Raw genomic sequence first — 19,665 nt, forward strand, 5'->3', positions numbered from 1 at the left:
AAGCACGCCGCTAGAAATCCGGATGACAGTCTGGTTAACCCAAGGGTCCCTTATGACCCAAACAACACGAACACATAGACTGAGTCAACCATCAATACGGCCACAAATAGTGGCACTGAGTGTTTTGTGGTCGAAGTGACCACTTCTTTTGAAGAGCGCCAAACGGCACAGGGCATCTCTTCTGCCAAGGGGACGTCCGGGCAAACTCCGGAACTAAGGTTCCCCCAATTTGCCAACTCGGTCATGGATCCGGCCGAGTTTCTATCTCAGGAGAGGCCTCATTCCTCTTCTCGGGCAGAAACTGGACCGTCCGTCCCAATTCTTGAACAACCCTATTTCCAACATAGCAGGTTGGACAGACCTAGAACTGGCATTGTGATTGCCGAACCGTCCGATTTTCCCCCTCCCAACGCTCTTCCTTCGAGAAATCAGGCAGGCGTAAGCAAAGATAAGGGCAAAGGTCCCTTGGCGTCTGAGGGCGTTGTAGTTTCTAGAGGCGGCTAGGGCTCTAGGAGCAGGAGCTCGGCTGAGGCCACTGAGTTGGACAATGTCTTGACCTTTGAGTTTGGAGCCGCTCCTCACCTTAATGAATAGGAGGCAGAGAATGAGGCGGCGGCAGAGGAGCCTGTTGCCAATATTGACAATTTTAAGGACCCATACGCCTGTACGGTTGGTAGCACGGCCTTAGGCTACCTTCATGATGGGTTGGAGGAGTATAGGGAATTTCTCCTATTGGGAGAGGGTTTTAAGCTGAAAGAGCCCAAGCGATCTCTTTCTTTGGCCGCCTAGGAAGAAGAGGGGCCGCGCCGAAGGTCCTTCGGCGTCTATCGCGCTGCTTTTGATATCGGACTTCGCTTCCCCCTCCATCCCTTCGTTCGCACCGCTCTGGACGAATATAACATTGCTCTTTTTCAGCTAATGCCGAACAGCTGGTTGAATATTTTTGGCTACTTGGTGACATGCATCTGGAAGGGCTTTAAGCCTGACTTTCCGGTGTTTTGCGAGATGCACTCCATGACTCGCCTAGAGAAGCACACGGACGGATAGTTCATCCTTAGCACCACTAGAGATTATTTGGTGGTGATGGACCGTGTGTCAAAATGGCGAGACTGGAAGAACCAATTATACCGCATCAAAACAAAGGACGTTGAATTTAACCTGCGGATGAATCGGTTTAATGCTAAGCCGAACCAGCTTGGCCGGGGGCAGCACAAGCCATACAAGCCACCTGTCCACCCCAGCCAAGCGCACCATCTTGACTACTTTGGTGTCAAGAAGGTACAAAGGGGCGGCAAAACGGTGGCCGTGCCAAAGAACTGGATTCCTTTGGCCGGCTGGCTTTGGGACCCGATATTTATGTTTGCATGCGGCCTATACCGGAACATTCCCCAAGGTGGGGCTTTGAAACTTTTATCGTTCACATGCTAGCTTTTTATTGAAAATTTTTTAAACTCTTTTTCTTCTTTCCTTGTGCAGAAAAAGCCTTCTCCATGCTAGACAAGGAGAAAAGGGAGAGGTTGACATGTCCAAGCTAGAATTGGCTCGGTACAAGGCTCGGCAGCGGTTGTACGAGGAAACCAAGGAGGTACTGTCGATTAACTCTAGCCAGTAACTTTTCGTCCGTGTTAGTATGTTGGGAAGAGACTCCTTCCTATTTTTGCACGGACGCTGATTCAGTTTTTCGTCCGTTGGTATGTTGGGAAAAGACTCCATGTTTTTGCACGGACGCTGATTCATTTTTTCATCTTTGATTCCATACTAACTTTTTAATTGTCTTTTTCAATTGGCCACTCCTACTCTAGATCAAAACGGAAACTGTCGCCCACTGCTTCCAAGGACGGCCAGGCATCCAAGACTAGGAAGACGGGTGCATTTAAGACCTCTTCCGACCCGGCGACCAGGACAAAGTTGCGGACTGCTCCTAAGAAGTCCAAAGGAGAGCCACCCCGGCTGTCACCAAGCGGGGACTTCAAGTCCGTGGATCCAACAACTGAGTCGATCCATGATGAGTCCGTGAAAGCGAAGCGATGGGGGGTAAGTCGTCCCCAGCAAAACCGACCGGCCCCGTCTCGACTCCACATGTTGAGAGAGTGAACAAATCTGATTGGCCGGCGGCTGCCACTTAATTGGCTAGGGAACAACCCAGCCACGTCAACGAGGGAGGTGACGAGCCGCTGTCGCTGCCTCCATTCAACTTTCCTTCTCCTCCAAGCTTCTCAGACGGTTAGTCAGAATTTTGGTGTATTGCAATCATACTTGTTTTTATAAGCCCATTTTGCTCAATTTAACACCATTCATGGCCGAGTCACATACTGGTGCTGACCGAAAGGCCATGAGAGAAGCCATGGTCCGGGCCGTTCCCCAAGCGCAGCGTGATAAGCTTAGGGGGAATAAATGAGGGCTTCCTCGGCCCTATGATTAACTGTAGTGCCGAGGTAACCATTAGTAGTTTCTGATATCTTGAATTTCATACTTCGAATATTTTTCACAATTTTTCTTTTACTAACTCTTTATGTCCGCATGTAGCTTTTTCTCAGGCTTAATGCCTTCCTAGATTGGAAGGATAAAGAGAACAAGAAGATGAGAGAGGGATGGGAGCTACTATGGAAGGCTAAAGACGCCAACACTGGGAACCTTGCCCTTTAGTGCATAGATTTCAAAACGGCCATGCAGGCGCTTACTGACAAGGCGACGCGGCAGACCGAGGACCTCGTCAAGCTGCGCAAGGCCCTTGAAAGAGAAAGGCTGGCCAGAGAGGCCCTTCAGCAAGAAAGAGATAAGGCGGTCTTGAACGCCCAACAATGGTAGGAGGGTTTTTGAGACCTCCGAAAAGCTGAAGAAGGAGTTATCCTTAGCCCAACAGGCCCTCAAAACGGCCTTGGACCAGGCAGACTCCTTCAAGCTTGAGGTGGATCAATTGAAGCAGTCCGTTTTGAACTTGACTAAGCAGTTAAAGGCACCCCGAATCCGTAACCCCACAGAAGTCATCCGCATTGAGCATGGTGACGAGGAGAGGCTGAAAAGCCACTTTTTCGAGGCCTTCGAGTTGATGATCGACGAAGGGGAGGCCGTCTACTACCAGGACCGCTTCACCAAGCGCCTCAGATATATCTGCCTCAGGGAGGAGGCAAAGAAAGTGGGGCAGCCCCTTCATGAGCTCGTTGTCACTTCGCCCGAATCCGAGGAAGATAAGGAAGATGATGAAGTGGAGGAGGAGGAGAAGGTGGAGCCAACTGGTGAGGAGGTGCTAGCTGAGGAGCCGTCTGCCACTACTGCGGTTGCTGACGGGGAGCCGACTTGGAGGAGCCTGCCAATGAAGAAAAATCGGCTGAATAGAACTCAGGTCCTCCAACAGCAGTTATCAAGCTTCAGTCTTCTGTTTTTAGTACTTAGTTTATTTTCACTTTTTGTTGAACAATTTTATTGGCCGCCTGATTTGAGCGGTTTTGTAAGATATTTCACTGCCTTCTTAGCGGTTTTAATTTATTTTAATTTTTCTGCCTTCTGAGCGGTTTTTATGAATTTCCATACTTAGCAAATTTTACACACTTTGTTATGCTTTTTATTGTTTTCGTACGAACACTGGGGGTATGCCCCTTTATTCGGCGTTCGTCTATTCCATATCCTAAGTGGTTTGATTAACTTAGTAGTTTTTATACCTAGAAGGGTATGACGACTAGTAAGTTAATCAAATAATAGTAATGATTGCCCTTGGACTAGGTGAATCGCCGAATCAACACTAGGTATACGGTCGCTTAGCTGGCTTTATATGAGTCGTCCGTTGAAACTATTGCTCGAACATACTTAGGAAATTTCAAGTAATATTTCAAATTAAAAATTTCTAAGTTTTAGCTAGACTAGAATGCCTAGGTATGCCCTTGCCCCTTTTCGGGAATAAATGCCTTAGGTAAATTTGGGCTACCTGGTGCCTAGTCGTCCGACCTGGTTGAGGTCAAACGCTTCCTTTGGCCTTTCAGTCTTTGGCTGAATTAATTAACTTAAAGGTGCCTTTTCTAAACAATTGCACGGCCGCTTGGTTGTACCCTTTGCGGCCGAGCTGCTAAATTGCAAGTAACTTCGGACTTTTGTTTAGTCTCTTTTGCAGCTGAGTTGCTATGTTGCAAGCAGCATCGTTATTACTTTCACTCGGCATTTTTGCTAAATAATAAATAGACATAAACGAATAAGATAACAATGCTTGACTTTTTCATTAATTCGTCAAAATTACATTGTTGGGGTCGTACAACTTTAATTACAAAGCTCGGTCATCTAAACCTAGCTGTATATACAGCTTTTTGGCTAAGTAAAAGAAAACTTTAAGCATAGTAATTCTTCAAATTGTCCGTGTTCCAGGTATGAGGAATAGGATGGCCATCTAAGGCCTCAGGACGATAGGTGCCATCTCGGACTTCTTCTCTAATTCGGTAGGGCCCCTCCCAATTTGAGGTTAACTTTCCATCCTCATTGGCACGGCCTACCGCTTCCATTTTTCTTAAGACCAAGTCTCCCATCTTTAGCGGTCGCTTAGACAGTCGCCGATTATAAGCTCTCGTCATTCTGAGACCATATATTTCATGTCTAAGGGCCACGTTGCCTCTTACCTCTGGAAGGAAGTCTAGGGCGGTCTTCATAGCTTCCCAATTGCCGTTCTCATCATATAACATTACTCGGAGAGTAGGCTCGTACATGTCAATTGGGAGCACATGCTCAGCATCATAGACTAGGAAAAATGGGGTTTCTCCTGTTAAACTTTTCGCAGTTGTACGTATGGACCATAAGACATTAACCAACTCATGTGCCCATAGGCCGCCCGCTTTTTCAAGCTTGCGCTTGATGCCATTATAAATCAGCTTGTTATAGGCCTCAACTTGGCCGTTAGCCTGCAGACGTCCAACCGAGGCAAAACAATGAGTGATGCCCTTGTCACCTAGTCAATTTTTGAGTTGGGGCGTTTCAAATTGGGGTCCATTATCGAACACCATTGAGTGTGGCACACCATAGCGAGTGATTATACTTTTCCAGATAAAGGCGGACACATCCGTCCACTTAATTCCTCGGACGGCCTTAGCTTTAACCCATTTGGTGAAGTAGTCTACTGCTACTAACACATACCGCCTTTGCCTGGACGCAGGAGTATACGGCCCCAAGACGTCCATGCCCCATTGGAAAAGGGGAGTGGACTACTTATGACCGAGAAGCTATTTGCAGGTCGGTGAATAAGGGTGGCAAACCTCTGACACTTGTCACATTTTTTCACCATTTTCATGGCGTCCGAATTCATGCTCGGCCAGTAGTACCCAGATGGGTAGCCTTTTCCGCTAAGGCCTGTCCGCCTATGTGGGATCCACATTGCCCTTGGTGGAGGTCGTCCAACACATCATGCCCTCTTTCCGGGGTGATACATTTCAAGTATGGTTTCACAAAAGCTTTCTTGAATAATTCCCCTCTCTTCATTTCGAACCAGGCTGCTCTCTTCTGCATCAACCAGCTCTCTTTCGGATCGGCCGGAACTATCCCATCCCATAAGTAGGAGATGATTGCATCCACCCGAGCAGAGCTTCTGTGAATGATTTGCAAGGGCTCGACATCAATACTCCTCTTTTCCTTAACTTCCCAAAACATTGATCTAGGAGTATCACATGATGCCGAGAATGCTAACTTAGAGAGGGCGACCCTGGCCGCCTTACACATTCTAAGGCCGGCCAGTAAGGCTTCGTATTCGGCCTCATTGTTGGAGCCTTGGAACATAAATCTCATTGCGTACTCAAACTTATCTCCTTCAGGAGATTGACAAATGATACCAGCACCGCATCCGGTCCCTGTTGCACTACCATCCACATAAACCTTCCAGATTTGGTCCCCTGCCGGCTGCAAGTCCGGCCGAGTCATTTTAGCCAAAAAATCAACAAAGGCCTGCCCCTTGATTTCTTTCCTAGACTCGAACGTTATATCAAAACCTCTTAGTTCCAAGGCCCACTTAAGCATTCAGCCATTGGCCTCCAATGTTGTGAACGACTTCTTCAACTGTTGGTCTGTGTAGACCACTATTGAATGGTCTAGAAAATACGGCCGTAGCTTCTTTGACGCCATAAACAAGGCTAGGACAAACTTCTCAATGGGTGGATACCTAAGCTCGGCATTATGCAGTATGTGGATGATGAAATAGACTGGGATCTGGTGGCCGTCCCTTTCAACAAGCAGGACGACACTTAAGGAGTGTTCTGAAACGGCAAGATACATGTATAGCTTTTCATCCTTGAGTGGACTGACGAGGCGAGGCAATGTATGAAAATGGCTTTTTAATTACACGAACGCTTCCTCGGCCTTTTTTCTGTCCACTCGAACATGGCTTTCTTCTTAATTGTCTGAAAGAAGTATCGACACTTATCCCCTGATCTTGACAAAAATCAGCCGAGTGCAGCTAAATAGCCGGTGAATCTTTGTACTTCTTTGATTGTTCTTAGCGTCTTCATGTCCAAGACAACTTAAATTTTTTCAAGATTGGCCTCAATTCCACGCTGAACGATCAAATATTCGAGAAATTTGCCGGACTCAACACCAAAGACACACTTCTTTGGATTTAACATCATCTTATGCGGCCTGAGTTCGGTGAATGTTTCTCTGAGATCATTTAGATGGCCGGCCGGCTCTTTTGATATGACGATCATGTCATCAATGTACCTTCCATGTTCCGGCCGATCTCATCTCTAAAGACCGTATTGATAATCTTTGGAAAGTGGCGGAGCATTCTTCAAGCCGAACAACATAACTTTGTAGCAATACAGCCGCTACTCGGTCACAAATGGGGTTTTTTCTTGATCTTCTTCCTATAATGGGATCTGATGGAATCCGGAGTATGCGTCCATGTAGCTCATAAGGCATGCCCGACCGTAGAATCAACCAAGCGATCGATCTTGGGCAAGGGAAAACTATCCTTAGGGCATGCCTTGTTAAGATCAGTGTATTCTACACACATTCTCCAAGTTCCATTCGGCTTTTTCACAAGGACTACATTGGCTACCCAATTAGAGTAGTAACATTGCCGAATGAAACCAGCATCCAGCAGCCGCCTGATTCCTTTCTTCCCCGTGGTTTCTTTTCTTCTACCGAACGGGCTTAATTACTGGATTCACGGCCAACTTATGCACAGCCAGGTCTGGGCTTATACCTGGCATTTCACTAACTTCAAATGCAAACACATCTTTAAATTTTCTCAGCAGCTTGACTAGGTCATCTCCAAGCAGACCCACAGCTATAGTGCCTACCTTGACCGTCCGATCATGTTGATCGGGGTTAAGCACTATATCTTGGTGATCGCCGGCCGGCTGGGGCCTCAACTCTTCTGGCCGGCCGACGACCATTAGCTGCTATGCCATGTCGGCCATGGCCGACTTGCGCTTCTGGCCGACTTGGTATGTTTGGAGTGACTCTTCTTCGGTTTTTGGCTCGGACAACTTTCCTCGTCCGCATACTGTTGGCTTTAATGCTAACTGGTTACACTCTTTAGCCATTTTCTAGCTTTCTTGAATTGAGCCGATTTTCCTGTCCGACCTCTCAAACTTCAGTAGCATCAAATGAGGTACGATTACTGCTTTTGCTGTGTTTAACGTGGGGCGGCCGAGTATGACATTGTAGCCAGTGAGCTCTTTGACCACTAGGAAGCGGACAACCATGTCCCTTCCTTCCCCCTTCTGCCCAATCCGAACGGGTAAATCGATCTGTCTCACTAGATGTATGATAGACCCCCCAAATCCAACCAACGGGTGGGAAATGTCCTTGAGAGCATCCTCGGGGAACCTCAAATTTTTCAAGGCAGCCAAGCTGATAATATCAGACGAGCTACCCGTATCTACTAATATCCGGTTAACCTTCAAATTGGCTATTTTCATAACAAATACCATGAGATCATTGTGTAGGCTCAGTCATTTCACTAACCGTCACTTTTGGGAAAGGTTCAACTTTCACCCCTTCAACATGCATCACTTTGCCAAATTTCCAAGCGTCTTGCTTAATTCCTTTCATGGTAGGGCCGCCTGCAGCAAAGCCCCATAATATAACAACCACTATAACAGAATCAGTGCTATTTCTATCATCTTCCTTTTCATTTTTCTTTTTCTTATCGGATTTGTTGTCTGTTCGAGTATAAGTGAATTTTGATTTCAAGACGTACGAATTCAACATGCCCTTTTTGGCCAGTTTATCCAGTAACCTCTTCAAATTGATGCACTCATTCTGTCATGACCCACGTCCTTGTGGTAATGACAGTATTTGTTTTTGTTGCGATAATGGGCCGAACCTCTCATCGGTTGGGGCTTTCAAACTCAAGTTTATCTTTGATTTCCATCAAGATTGAGTAGCAATCCTTGTTGAACTCGTACTGTGGTTCGTACGTCTTGACCTTCTTTGATTTTGGCTACTGGCTGTCAGCAACCTAAACCTCCTTTCGCTTGTTTCCTTCTTTTTTCTTTCCGGCCGAGCCTTGCTGAGAAGGTTGCTTCTTCTCAGCCCCCTTGGCCGGCTGTTCCGCTTTGGTAAGCGAACAAAAGTCAGATGCCTCAATATAGGCTTCGGCCTCTTGCAGCACGCTTGCGTATGTCCTTTCCTGACTAAATCAAACTTGAAACCGTTATGTCTTAACCCCCAGAGAAATTCCGAATAGGCCATTTCATCCGGTAGATTATGAATTTGGGCTTTTTCTTGATTGACCCTCTGAACGTACGAACGTAAACCTTCATTCTTTCCTTGGACGATTGTTACAAAGTTCAGGCTGGTTTTCCTTCGGGGAATGTTATTTGAAAAGTTTCCAACAAGCAATAGAATGAGAGTGGTAAAGCAATTTATGTACCCGGCCGACAGACTATTGAACCAGTCCTGCGCCACGCCCTTGTGGGTGGCCGGGAAGTAGCTGCACCATGTGGCATCGTCCTCACTTTGCAAATACATCAGATTTCTGTACGAAGTGACGTGTTCTTCCGGGTTGCCTGTACCATCATAGGCACCCACAAGTACACTTTTAACCTTTGCTGGTAGAGGAGAGTTAAGAATCTCTTGAGAAAACGGAGGCAGCTTGTCACCAAGATTCAACAAGCGCATTTGCCGGTCAATAAGTTGAGGTGGTGCGGCCGATCCGTCCAGGTAAGCTGCCGGGTTGAACGGATGGCCATATTTCCCGTACTGTCTAAAAACAAGGGGGTTAGGCGACAGAATAGGATTGAAATTCTGGGGTGTCTGCTACTAAAACGGTTGAACTAGAATAAGAGTTAGAGTACGAACAGCTTGACTCCTGCTGGTCCTGGCTGAACTGGTATGTTTGGAAAGAGATTGGTTAGAGAATTCATCCGGCATTGTTGGAGTCGAGGCCGTGTCCGAGTGGGCCACTCGCTCCCGTTGCTTGTGCCGGATATATTCCCTTGCATCCTTCTAGCGCCGCGACAGCTAAGATTCTTCCTTTTGAGGCTGTCTAGTCTGCCCCCTAGCCGACTGTGTTTTCTCAAGGAGCCTAGACAGGTTCGTCCGTGGCACCCAGGGAGATCATCCATGCTGTCGTCGGAATGGGGTGTTCCCAGCATCCATAGCATGGGTTGCCTTACTTTGATTTTTCCTTGGGGCGCTTTCTTCCTCTCTTCTAGATGGATGTCTAGAGGTAGATGCCCTTTTACTCTCAAGCGCTTTTCGAAGTTTGTTCAGAGCGACCTTTAGGGAAGCAGAAGTAACTGGAGGATCCTCGGCCTCATGGAATGAAGAGGTCAGAGGATCACTAGAATGAATCGTTGTGACTATGTCTTCTACATGGCCGTCCTGACCAGGGCCAGGGCCGGCATTAGGTGTCTAACTATCTATTTCCATAACGGACGAGTATCCCCACAGACGGCGCCAAATGTTTCAAGGTATTTTTAGAATCCCTCGGGATACTGGTCACGCTCTGCTGGCAAGTAGACTCGGACACCTGCAAAACAACGGAACTTCGGTTTATCAAAGATCCGCCTCTGACGATCAAGTAAGTTACCCGAAAACGGAATAAACCAGAGAAAGAAAGTATAGAGAAGTTGGAGCTTTTAGTGCTCTTTTTTTTAAGGTTCTGTCACAATCCACCCCTCCCATCATAAATGATTGGGGTATTTATATGGGTGGGAAATTGTGCCCCTTTAGGGCTTGTACCCTAGATTTCTGTGCCCTGATTGGCTGCGCAGTCAGCTGATGACACATGTCGGATGGGGGCGCCATTTTACGGCATTCTTGGGATTTGGGCCTCCTAATGTAAGGAGGCCCTTTACTCTCTTTTCAGGTGCTCTTTTTGAGCTGTAATGCGTCATTCTCCTATAGGGACACGTGTCACCCTTTGATTGGGCCACGTGTCACTATGGGATTGGACCACGTGTTGGGGTTTATTTTTTCCCTAGACACCAATGACCAGTAACCTGTTGAGTTTGTTTTTTTAAAAAAAAAAATTTAAATGCCACATGTCAACATATGAATGGTCCAAAATAAAAAAACTTAAAAAACTTTTTAAAAAATTAAAAAAAAAAAAAAGAAAAATCCAGCCACCCTTTCCCACTCCTAACCTAGCCGACACCTAACCCTTCCCCATAACCTCGTCGGCAACTGGCCGGCCAACCCCCTTAACCCCGAAAATAGTCGACCGACCTCTTTTTGAATTTCTCTACTACTCTGATCCCTCTTCTCTTTCTCTCTCTTCTAATTTCCCCAACTCACTCTCAAATTCATTCTTAAAGCTTATATTAATGGTTAACCTGACAATTGTGTATTTTTTTTTCTAGAATTTTAATTTGATTGGAATAATGTTTGAATTCGTCATGTAAATTGATTGTGAATTGACGATAAAAAGTGTTTGAGTTTTTGTGTTTGGTTAATTCAATTGTATGCTCAATTGAGTTGACTCGGGCTAAGTCGGCTCGGGATCGAAAATAGTAGTCATGGGTTTCGAAATTAACAATAGTAGCAGTAGCAGCAACAATAACGAAAACGATGGCAATGGTGGTGATGATTGCAACAATGCCGAAAAAATAGTGTTGATTGGTGGTGGAATATGAAATTGATTAACACCAATTGGGGGTCGGGGTGCTGTGGGTAGGTTTTCCGAGGTTGGGGTAAAGGAGGGGTTGTCGGAAACTAGTAGTGGGGGCTTGGGGAAGGAGTGGATGGGTGTTTCCGCCGATCGAAGAGGAGTTATAAGGGGGTTTTACAATAGGAGGGGAGGGGTTATGTGCACGGTGGTTAGGGAAAGGTGTATAGTCGACGTCAACGACCATGGGATGGGGGTGTGGACGTCGGCCAGCGTCGAGGATAGGAAAGGTAAGGCTCAACCTGATGGCAGTGGGGTGGCTGGCGTTGGGAAGGTGTTTGATTTTTATTTATTTATTTATTTTAATTTTTTCAATTTTTTAGATTTTTTTAAAGTTTTATTTTAGACCAATCACGTTTTGACACGTGCATTGGTAACCTGCAATAAGAGGTTGTTGACCACTTGCTTACCGATTGGGATTACTACAGGCAAACTGTAGGGAATATTTCAAGCATTACCCCAAACTTGAACCCCACTGTGATCATACACTTAAGCATGGTGGCGTCCAAAGGGAAGGAAGCTAGAGCAAAAGAGTCGCCAACAAGTTTTCGGAACTTGTAAACCGTTCACAGGGTGAAGGTTACACCCCTTAACGATCCATGAGATCGTCAACTCTAATAGGTCTGGAACCATGACTGGTGTTAGGGGATGAAGGTACAAATCCAATCTAAAAGAGATTGAACCTGCCCTAAAAATAGGCCTCTACTTTATTCTTCTCGTATTCATGTGCGCTTTCTGACTAACATGCAATCAACAGATTAACCCTAAACCTGTTATCTATCTTGGTTGAATTTAATGCACAAATAAAACTATTATTGGCGATCACTTGAATTATAATCATATTAGCCCTAAACAAGATTATTAATTATCTTATTAAGCGTGATTACAAGTACAAATTCCTTTTAAACATGCATAAAAGGTGTGATCAAGCAATAACAATAATCATCAAGCAACCTAATAATCACAATCATCATAATAATAATAATCATTATAACAATCATAATAATAATCATAATAACGCTAAATCATAATAATAGCAAGATCCTAGGCATGATACTAACAAGATTAATAACAAACCCTAGCATGTCACTAAGCAATAAAAATCAAAGCTTTAGCCTAGCATGATACATGATATTAGGAAAGAAAATAGGAAGCATTCTAGAAATCATAATTGATATAAGCAAATCACCCTAAATATCATACTAAGGAAAGCATCCTAACATGATACTAGGAACCAAAATAACAATCTTAACATGATTTCTATATCATAAGATCCATTAAACAATTAAAGTACTTACTTGAATGCCTCGTATCTCTTTCTAATAAAAAAATACACACTTTAGTAACTTCAAGGAAAAGTATAAAATCAAACAATTAAATTAAATAATGGAAATAGAGATTTGGGACCAAACCCTCAGAAATTATAACCTTTCATGTCTAGGGCGAAGGCAACTTTGAACTTGGCTTGGTGTATCTAGATCTTGTGAATGCGGAATTTTGTTTGTGAAAATTTGGTTTAGAAAGAGAGAGTATCAAGAAATTCTTAATGAGGGTTGGCTATTAAAAACGCAAGTTTAAGGAGCTATTTATAACGAAAATCAGCCTGGATATGATAAAAAAGAATCAGAGTTTCAAGAGGAATAAAACACGACGCTGTCGCCACACAAGCATCTGTCGCCGAGCGACAGGCTTGTCTCCAGGCGACAACCTGTGGTGTAGCGCTGCAGGCAGTTTTTCCACACATTTTCCTATTTTTGATAAAATTAAGCGCACGAGGGGTAAAACCGTGATTTTATTTAAAACACTTCTTTTATTCTAAAAAACTCAATTATCAATGCTAATCACATTAGGATTCAAAAGAACCTTCTAGAAGATTCTAGAAGACTATAATCAATCCTAATTGCATTAGGAATCATAATAGGCCCTCATCTAGATCATTGGGCCGCATATAAAGGTTAAACCGGGCCCAGTTTAGTAATTTAGCCATAACTTCCTCATTATTCATCGGAATTGGGCTTATAATATATCGTTGGAAATCTCATTTTGAGCCCAATCCAACTACACTATTATTGGACCCTTGCCATGGACCAAACTAAACTGGATTGACTATTTTCATAAAATAGGTTTTCGAAAACAGAGAGAAAGAAGAAAATTAAAAACTAACCGCAACACTAGACTTTCCACACTTTCTCTTCATTTGATTATGATTTGACGTGAAAAGTATTCATCACCGGGTTCGGTTTTGGGGAGACACATTTGGGTGTCTACAGAAACTAACCCCATAGTTGGGATTATTAGATAATAAACCTTAGTTGAGATTATTAAAACTAAATCGTCCATAGTTGGGATTATTAAAGTGTATTTTTCCTAAAATTTAATGATAAAAAGATTATGTAATACCCCGTATTTTCATACTTATTTTCTAATTAATTAATTAGGAATTATTTTTTAAAAAGGGTATTTTAGTAAATTTATTATTTGGAGCCAAAATGATATTTGAACTTTGTCGCCAAAAGTATTTTGAAATCTAATTATTATTTTGGATAAGATTTATTATTCATTTATCTTATTTTAAAAACTGAATTATTTATATATTTCAAATATTTTAATTAAAGCAAAATTATATTTTATTAATTATATTAGATGGCTGAAAATTCCCATTATTTAGCTATGGATTTTGGATTTTCTATGTATAGAAAATCTAATTTTTCTTATTTATTTATTGGTGAATAATTGGTATTTAATTAAAATTAATTATTCTATATTATTTACACAATTATTTTTATTATTTACACAATTATTTTTATTCCTTAAACCGAGCAAAAATCTTCCTAAATACTACTAAGGGAATCCGAAAATCTGAGCTATGGAAAGCTCAAGATTTTCGGCCCTCTTGTATTATTTTGGGGGAAATTATTTTGGTAAATTGTATTTTTAATTATCGCCCAAAAATCTATTATTTTCCTTAATTCTATTTTTCCATCTTCTTAATATTAGATCATCATATTTTCTTACCTTTATTCCTCTTGATTATTCCCCAAGTAATCTCCCTTGCCATATTATTTTTCATGACAAACATACCTTCCATATTGTATTATACACAATCACCTTAATATCAAAACTTTCCATATTTCTTTCATTCACTTCTCCAAGTAATTCCATAAACCCTACTTGCCATAATTCTTCCCACATTCTCTTGCTATAATTCTTGCATGAGCTAGCCTATAAATACCCCTCCATACCTCTCACATTCTTCGCACCAATTCTCTTCTTTTCTTCTCCTCTTTTTACACAAATCATCCCGTTTATCTTTGAAGCCAATTTTCGGGCACTTCTGGTCAGTTTTTGGGGTATTGACGTTTCACAGCAGATTGTTCCTCTCGAAAAATCCTCGAGGTCAGGCTCAAACCACCCAATTTGGAGTTATATCGAAGGAGTTACAACCTCTGCAATTTCTGCCTATTCTTTCCAACGCAAATCCAATTCTTCTCTTTTACTTGATTCCTTATCTTTTCTTCTTCTCTTCTCTTATTCAATTATTATTATTATTATGGGGGATTTATAAAAATTATTATGAGTAGTTTTAATTATATAAAATCAGATTTTTAATGATGTTTATGAAAATTAATTTAAAAGGTTCATGTACATATAGTTGGGGGTTTTTAATTTAAGTATTATGATTATTTGTTAACCTTATAATATTTATTTGTAGGGTGTGTTCGATCAAGATTCTTGAGGTTCCTTTTGTGTGTTTTTGCTAAGCAAGGATCAAGGTGCGTTAGGTGGCTAGATACCTTGAAAGTGATTGGTTTGAATAAACATGTTTGAATGATTTTATGATGATTGAATTAAATTGAATTGAATTATGATTTATGAAATAAAAGCATGTTTAAATAAATTGGTTTTGATAAATAACTTGGAGTATTGATTTTATATCATCTTTTAAATAATTAAAATTATTATTCATGTTTAAAAGGTTTGATTTTGAAAGCATGTGGAATTAAATAAAAAGGAGTTTGAATTATTATTATTAAAAGTTGGAATTATTGGATTTAAAGAGGATTTATTGAATTATTTTTATTGATACTTTACAAGCATTTTGGTAATCCCACTGTGCGGATTTGGTTTATTGATAGGGCCTTGGACTTTGTATGACCGGGTCTTTCCTCAAAAATAGGCTTGTAATATAAGGAGACTAGCTTGGGGGGTGTGCACACTTGGGTGAGGAATCGGATTAAAAGGAATTGGTTTTAAAGTGGAATTGGTTTATTGAATTGACTATTGATATTGATTATTGAAATTGGTTTTGGAATTTTGAGTTGGAATTATTGGTTAAATTATTGGAAAGGATGGAATTGATTTCGAAAGCATGTTTGCTAATAAATTGAGTTTAATTATCTTGCATTTATCGTACTTAACATATTTTGCTAATTCGTATTTCTTGTTTTGTTTTGGTTCGCCCTGTTTACCTTAATGGTAAGCAGTGTTGACTAATTTCAGGTGGAGTCAATAATTGAGCATATGGAGTCCCGGGAATGGTTTCATCTAGATTAGGAAATGTTGGTTTTGATGTTTATTTTTGAGTACTCATGACAATGGTTACTATTTACAGTCTATTATTAATAAAAGAAGAGTATTAAAGTTTCCGCTGCGAAGTTTTGGTTTTGTTTAGTAAGTTTGAGTAGCCTTGCGTAATCACGTGGCGGTAATACGTCTAAGTCTATATCTACTGTATAATTATACGTATTATACTAGTATTTTCGTAGAGGGAGATTTGGGGGTGTTACAAATTATTTGTCATAAATGAAATAAACCGAAAATATTAATCAATAACATGAACTCTTTAAGAGATGAATAAAAACAATAATTATTGATAATATTATGAAACACAGATTGAATATTGATCGAATTGAAGAGAACATGCATGATCCTAAGATTAAGGAAGCCTCCATACTCATTCTCAAGAGCCTATGGTAAATCTGAGTGCACCGGTGTAACATGTGATTCAATCCCTACAAAAATTAAACATGGGGCTTGATCTTATGGCCTCAAAGTACCAAGGTTAATTCCCACTACCTCTACCAATCTTTACTTGGTTATATAATATATTTTTTTTTGGTAGAAAAGAGAACATAAACTAAAATTAGAATAACAATTTTACAAAAGAAAGGGAGGGTTAGCCCTCTCCTCCATTGCATCTGCAGAAAACATAGTCAGAGTTCCTAGTTTTTCTTTTAAAATAATATCATTACAAACCAGGGGAGGGGTGTCAAAAGTAGCCAAGTTATACAAAAAATCATTTCTCCTCCTTGCTTCCTTTGCCAAAATATCCGCTGCCAAGTTCCCTCCTCTTTCTTCACAGCACAGGGTTGTGCCTAACTGCTGGTCCAGGAGCTCCCTACAAATTTCCAGGATATTTGTTAGTCTACTGTTATCATGTAGCTCTATGTTTCTGATTAGCTCTAGTGCTTGCTTGCAGTTTGTTGCTATTAGGCAGTTTTTTTGGTTATATAATTTGTATTTATTGATGTTTAATTAAATATGTTAGTCATTGAATTTTTTCATGTACAAACGTAATAAAATAAATGTATCGATGAAAAATGAATGGAGAAGTATTACATACCCTGACTAATGAGTTCATTGATGAGATTTGTTGTAGTATCTTAAACCCTTAGGGGCCGTTTGGTTAGGGTTAATAATAAAAGGGAAAGGGAATGAACATGCCTCATTCCTTTTGTTGATGTTTGTTTGTCACTTTAATAATTCCCTTTACCCATTTTTATTTTTGAGTTTACCCAAAATCATTCTACTTTGATTCCCCACCCCTCTAGCCTTTTCCATTCCCTTTCTTAAGCCACCGTTCCTCCACCATATCCACACTAACCACCAACCTTCTACCTTACCCCCACCGCATAGACACCACCCAACCAACTCGCCGCCCCTTCCCCGGCCATCGCCGCCCCTCCCTTGGCACTCGCCTACCCCCGATAAGCTCGCACCTCCATCGAAAAGTATCCCCCACCCTTCGTCAGAAGTCGCTGCACCTGGTCGCACTTCCCCCAACCCTCACCGGAGGTCGTCGCACATTCCCCATCCTCGCCAGAAGTCGTCGCACATCCTCCCACCCCTATTACCAGAAGAAAATACTAGCCACCGCCGAAGCTCGTCGCATTTTCAAACTAAAAGCAGCAGGAACAACAATTGTAAGATGTTTCTTTCAAAATTATAGAGAATTGGAGTAGTAATCTAAGGTATTTTATTCGATTCTTGTTACAACAATTCTCTGCAATTGATAAAACCCTAGATATTTAGGGAAATTGGAGGAGAGCGAGAGAATCGAAGTGAGGTTGAAGCTTGGAAACCCTAACTATGGCGATTGAGGAAAGAGAAAGAAGAGTGAGGTGTGACGAACATCGGCGAGGTGGTGACTGGGCGGTGGAGTGGCTGGAGAAGTGGGAAAGTGAAGAAAAAGGGGGTTGTGTGGTGGTGTTGGTGATTCCTTTGTTTTTCCCATTTTTTTTATTTTTATTTTTAATTTTTTTTTTGTTTAAAACAAACAACATACTACATGGAATGGTTTGTCATTCCATTCTCTCCCAATCCCTTTGTTCATTCCATTCCCTTTACCTCGGGCGAACCAAACGGCCCCTTAAGGTTAATAGTTTTTCTGCCATCTAAAAGACATAAGTTTGATCACATTTTAAAATATTGTAGCGAATTGATTCGCATGATGTATAATATAAAAATGAAAAGTATATCAATTATAGGATGGAGGAACATGGTGTGTCATATACTACAACTTGCAAGTGATATGGTGTTTGACATATTTATTAATTTATGTTTGGACGACGAAAAGTAAAAATTATACTTTGTACATATTAATAATTGTTGGTGTTTTAGTAATAAACATCAACAATTTTTTTTTATTAATATTTTAAATTTACAACCTACATTTTATGTAAATGATTAAAACTTTTCACCAAGAAGTCGTGGGAAGTTTTAGTCTTTTGGAAAAAAGTTGAGGGTAAATTTCAAAAATAAATAAATAAATAAAAATAAAAATAAAATTGTTGGTGGTTATTACCAAAACACCAACAATTGTCGCTGGTTATTGTCAAAGAATCCTTAAAAATATGAAAATTCTAATGCAATCTTATACCTTTTGACTACCACAATTTTTTAAAATGGACGGCTGAGATTATTTTTTTTATTTATTTTTAATTAAAATTTTTTATTTTTTTAGTTATTTTTATATATTTTTTAATTCCCGAATTTCGAAAATATTAAAAAATAATTTGTAAAAGTTAAAAATATATTTAAAATAATTTAAAAAGTATTTGTAATTAATAATTAAAAATATATCAAAAAACAAATAATCTCAACCGTCCATTTTAAAAAATTGTGGTAGTTGAAAATTACAAGACTACATTATAGTCATCTTTAAAAATATGGTGTGGAGGGCATATTTATTAGGTTTTTTTTTTCCTCTTTTTTTTTGTTCCACCCGGTTCACCTTTTAGGCTAATCCGGATTCGGTAATCAGTTGTGGGTGGTTAGGTTTCAGTCCCCTTTCAATTGTTGCTGCTGGAAATCGAACACAGGTCCTTACCAAGTGTAGTCTCAATCACCACTACACCAAAATTCAATTGGTATATTTATTAGTTTATTATTGGATGACTAAAGTAATGCATTAATACATACTAAGTAAAGTATGGTATGAAAAATGAAACATCAAAAATCCCTCCTCTTGGCTCGTCAAGATAGAAAATCGATAGGCATCTAACCATGTATCCACCATGAGTTGAACATCTTCTTGATGAATATATGACATACATTTATTAATGAATATTCACAAATAATAATCTTGATTAGAATAATAATAAAATCTTTGCATGCACCCGGTTTACAATAATTTATTGTAAATCGGGCGCCGCTACACGTGCGGTTTTTTTTAAAAAAAATTTCATAAAAGTCGCGAAAACTGAGAACAATGGAGGAGAGAGAAACTGAGAAAACGCAACAATGGAGGAGAGAGAAAACGCAACAATGGAGGAGAAAGAAAATTTGATTACCTTAGGGATTCGATCATCAATGGAGGATTCATCAGCAAACTTCAATTCTTCAAATTGCAGTAATTTGATCCACGATTTTCTACAACAACAGAGGCAAATTCAAACACCATTGTTAGGTTATTTTGACCTAAATTGCACAATAATAGAAGATGAAGCAGAGAATTTTGTAGAAGATAACATCGAAACTACTCGAATTGATGACAAACACAGAGAAGCGCCATTAATGAACGAGGATTGAGAAAGTATAAGCACGAATCAGGACACTAGAGGTAATTAAATTGACAATGCAGAAGAAAATCAAGTGGTTCCTCGTAAGTCAATTGATTCAAATTCAGCACAAACATCCAAATCAAATGAAACTAAAGGTAATTTCGATACAATCAACCTTGGAATGAAACTGAATTTTGAAGTTAATGTGCTGAATTTTGTTACTCTTTGTGTGAACGAATGTTACCCTTTTTATGCATAAAGGTGACCCTTTGTACACACAAATGTTACCCTTTTGTAAAC

General features: G+C 40.7%; 2 protein-coding genes across 2 annotated transcripts; both read right to left on the reverse strand.

Annotated features, from left to right (window-relative positions):
- Positions 1–4,316: 4,316 nt before the first annotated feature.
- LOC145570969 (uncharacterized) lies at positions 4,317–5,156 on the reverse strand. Its single transcript, XM_081630082.1, has 2 exons — positions 4,980–5,156; positions 4,317–4,880 (listed from the first exon to the last, which is right to left on the reverse strand). The coding sequence occupies exons 1-2, from the start codon at positions 5,154–5,156 to the stop codon at positions 4,317–4,319; spliced, it is 741 nt and encodes a 246-aa protein (XP_081486208.1).
- Positions 5,157–7,514: 2,358 nt separating this feature from the next.
- LOC145570970 (uncharacterized) lies at positions 7,515–7,901 on the reverse strand. Its single transcript, XM_081630083.1, has one exon. The coding sequence runs from the start codon at positions 7,899–7,901 to the stop codon at positions 7,515–7,517; it is 387 nt and encodes a 128-aa protein (XP_081486209.1).
- Positions 7,902–19,665: the final 11,764 nt, after the last annotated feature.

Source organism: Chenopodium album, chromosome 12 (genome assembly GCF_948465745.1).
Source record: "Chenopodium album chromosome 12, dcCheAlbu1.1, whole genome shotgun sequence".
Taxonomy (NCBI): Eukaryota; Viridiplantae; Streptophyta; class Magnoliopsida; order Caryophyllales; family Amaranthaceae; genus Chenopodium; species Chenopodium album.

Bases quoted from the DNA above. Each gene is read 5' to 3' on its own strand.
- LOC145570969 (XM_081630082.1), bottom strand. From the start codon at position 5,156: ATGGACGTCTTGGGGCCGTATACTCCTGCGTCCAGGCAAAGGCGGTAT. The intron at 4,881-4,979 runs GTGTTCGATAAT...GGACGTCTGCAG, and splicing joins ATGGTGTGCCACACTCAATG to GCTAACGGCCAAGTTGAGGC.
- LOC145570970 (XM_081630083.1), bottom strand. From the start codon at position 7,901: ATGGTATTTGTTATGAAAATAGCCAATTTGAAGGTTAACCGGATATTA.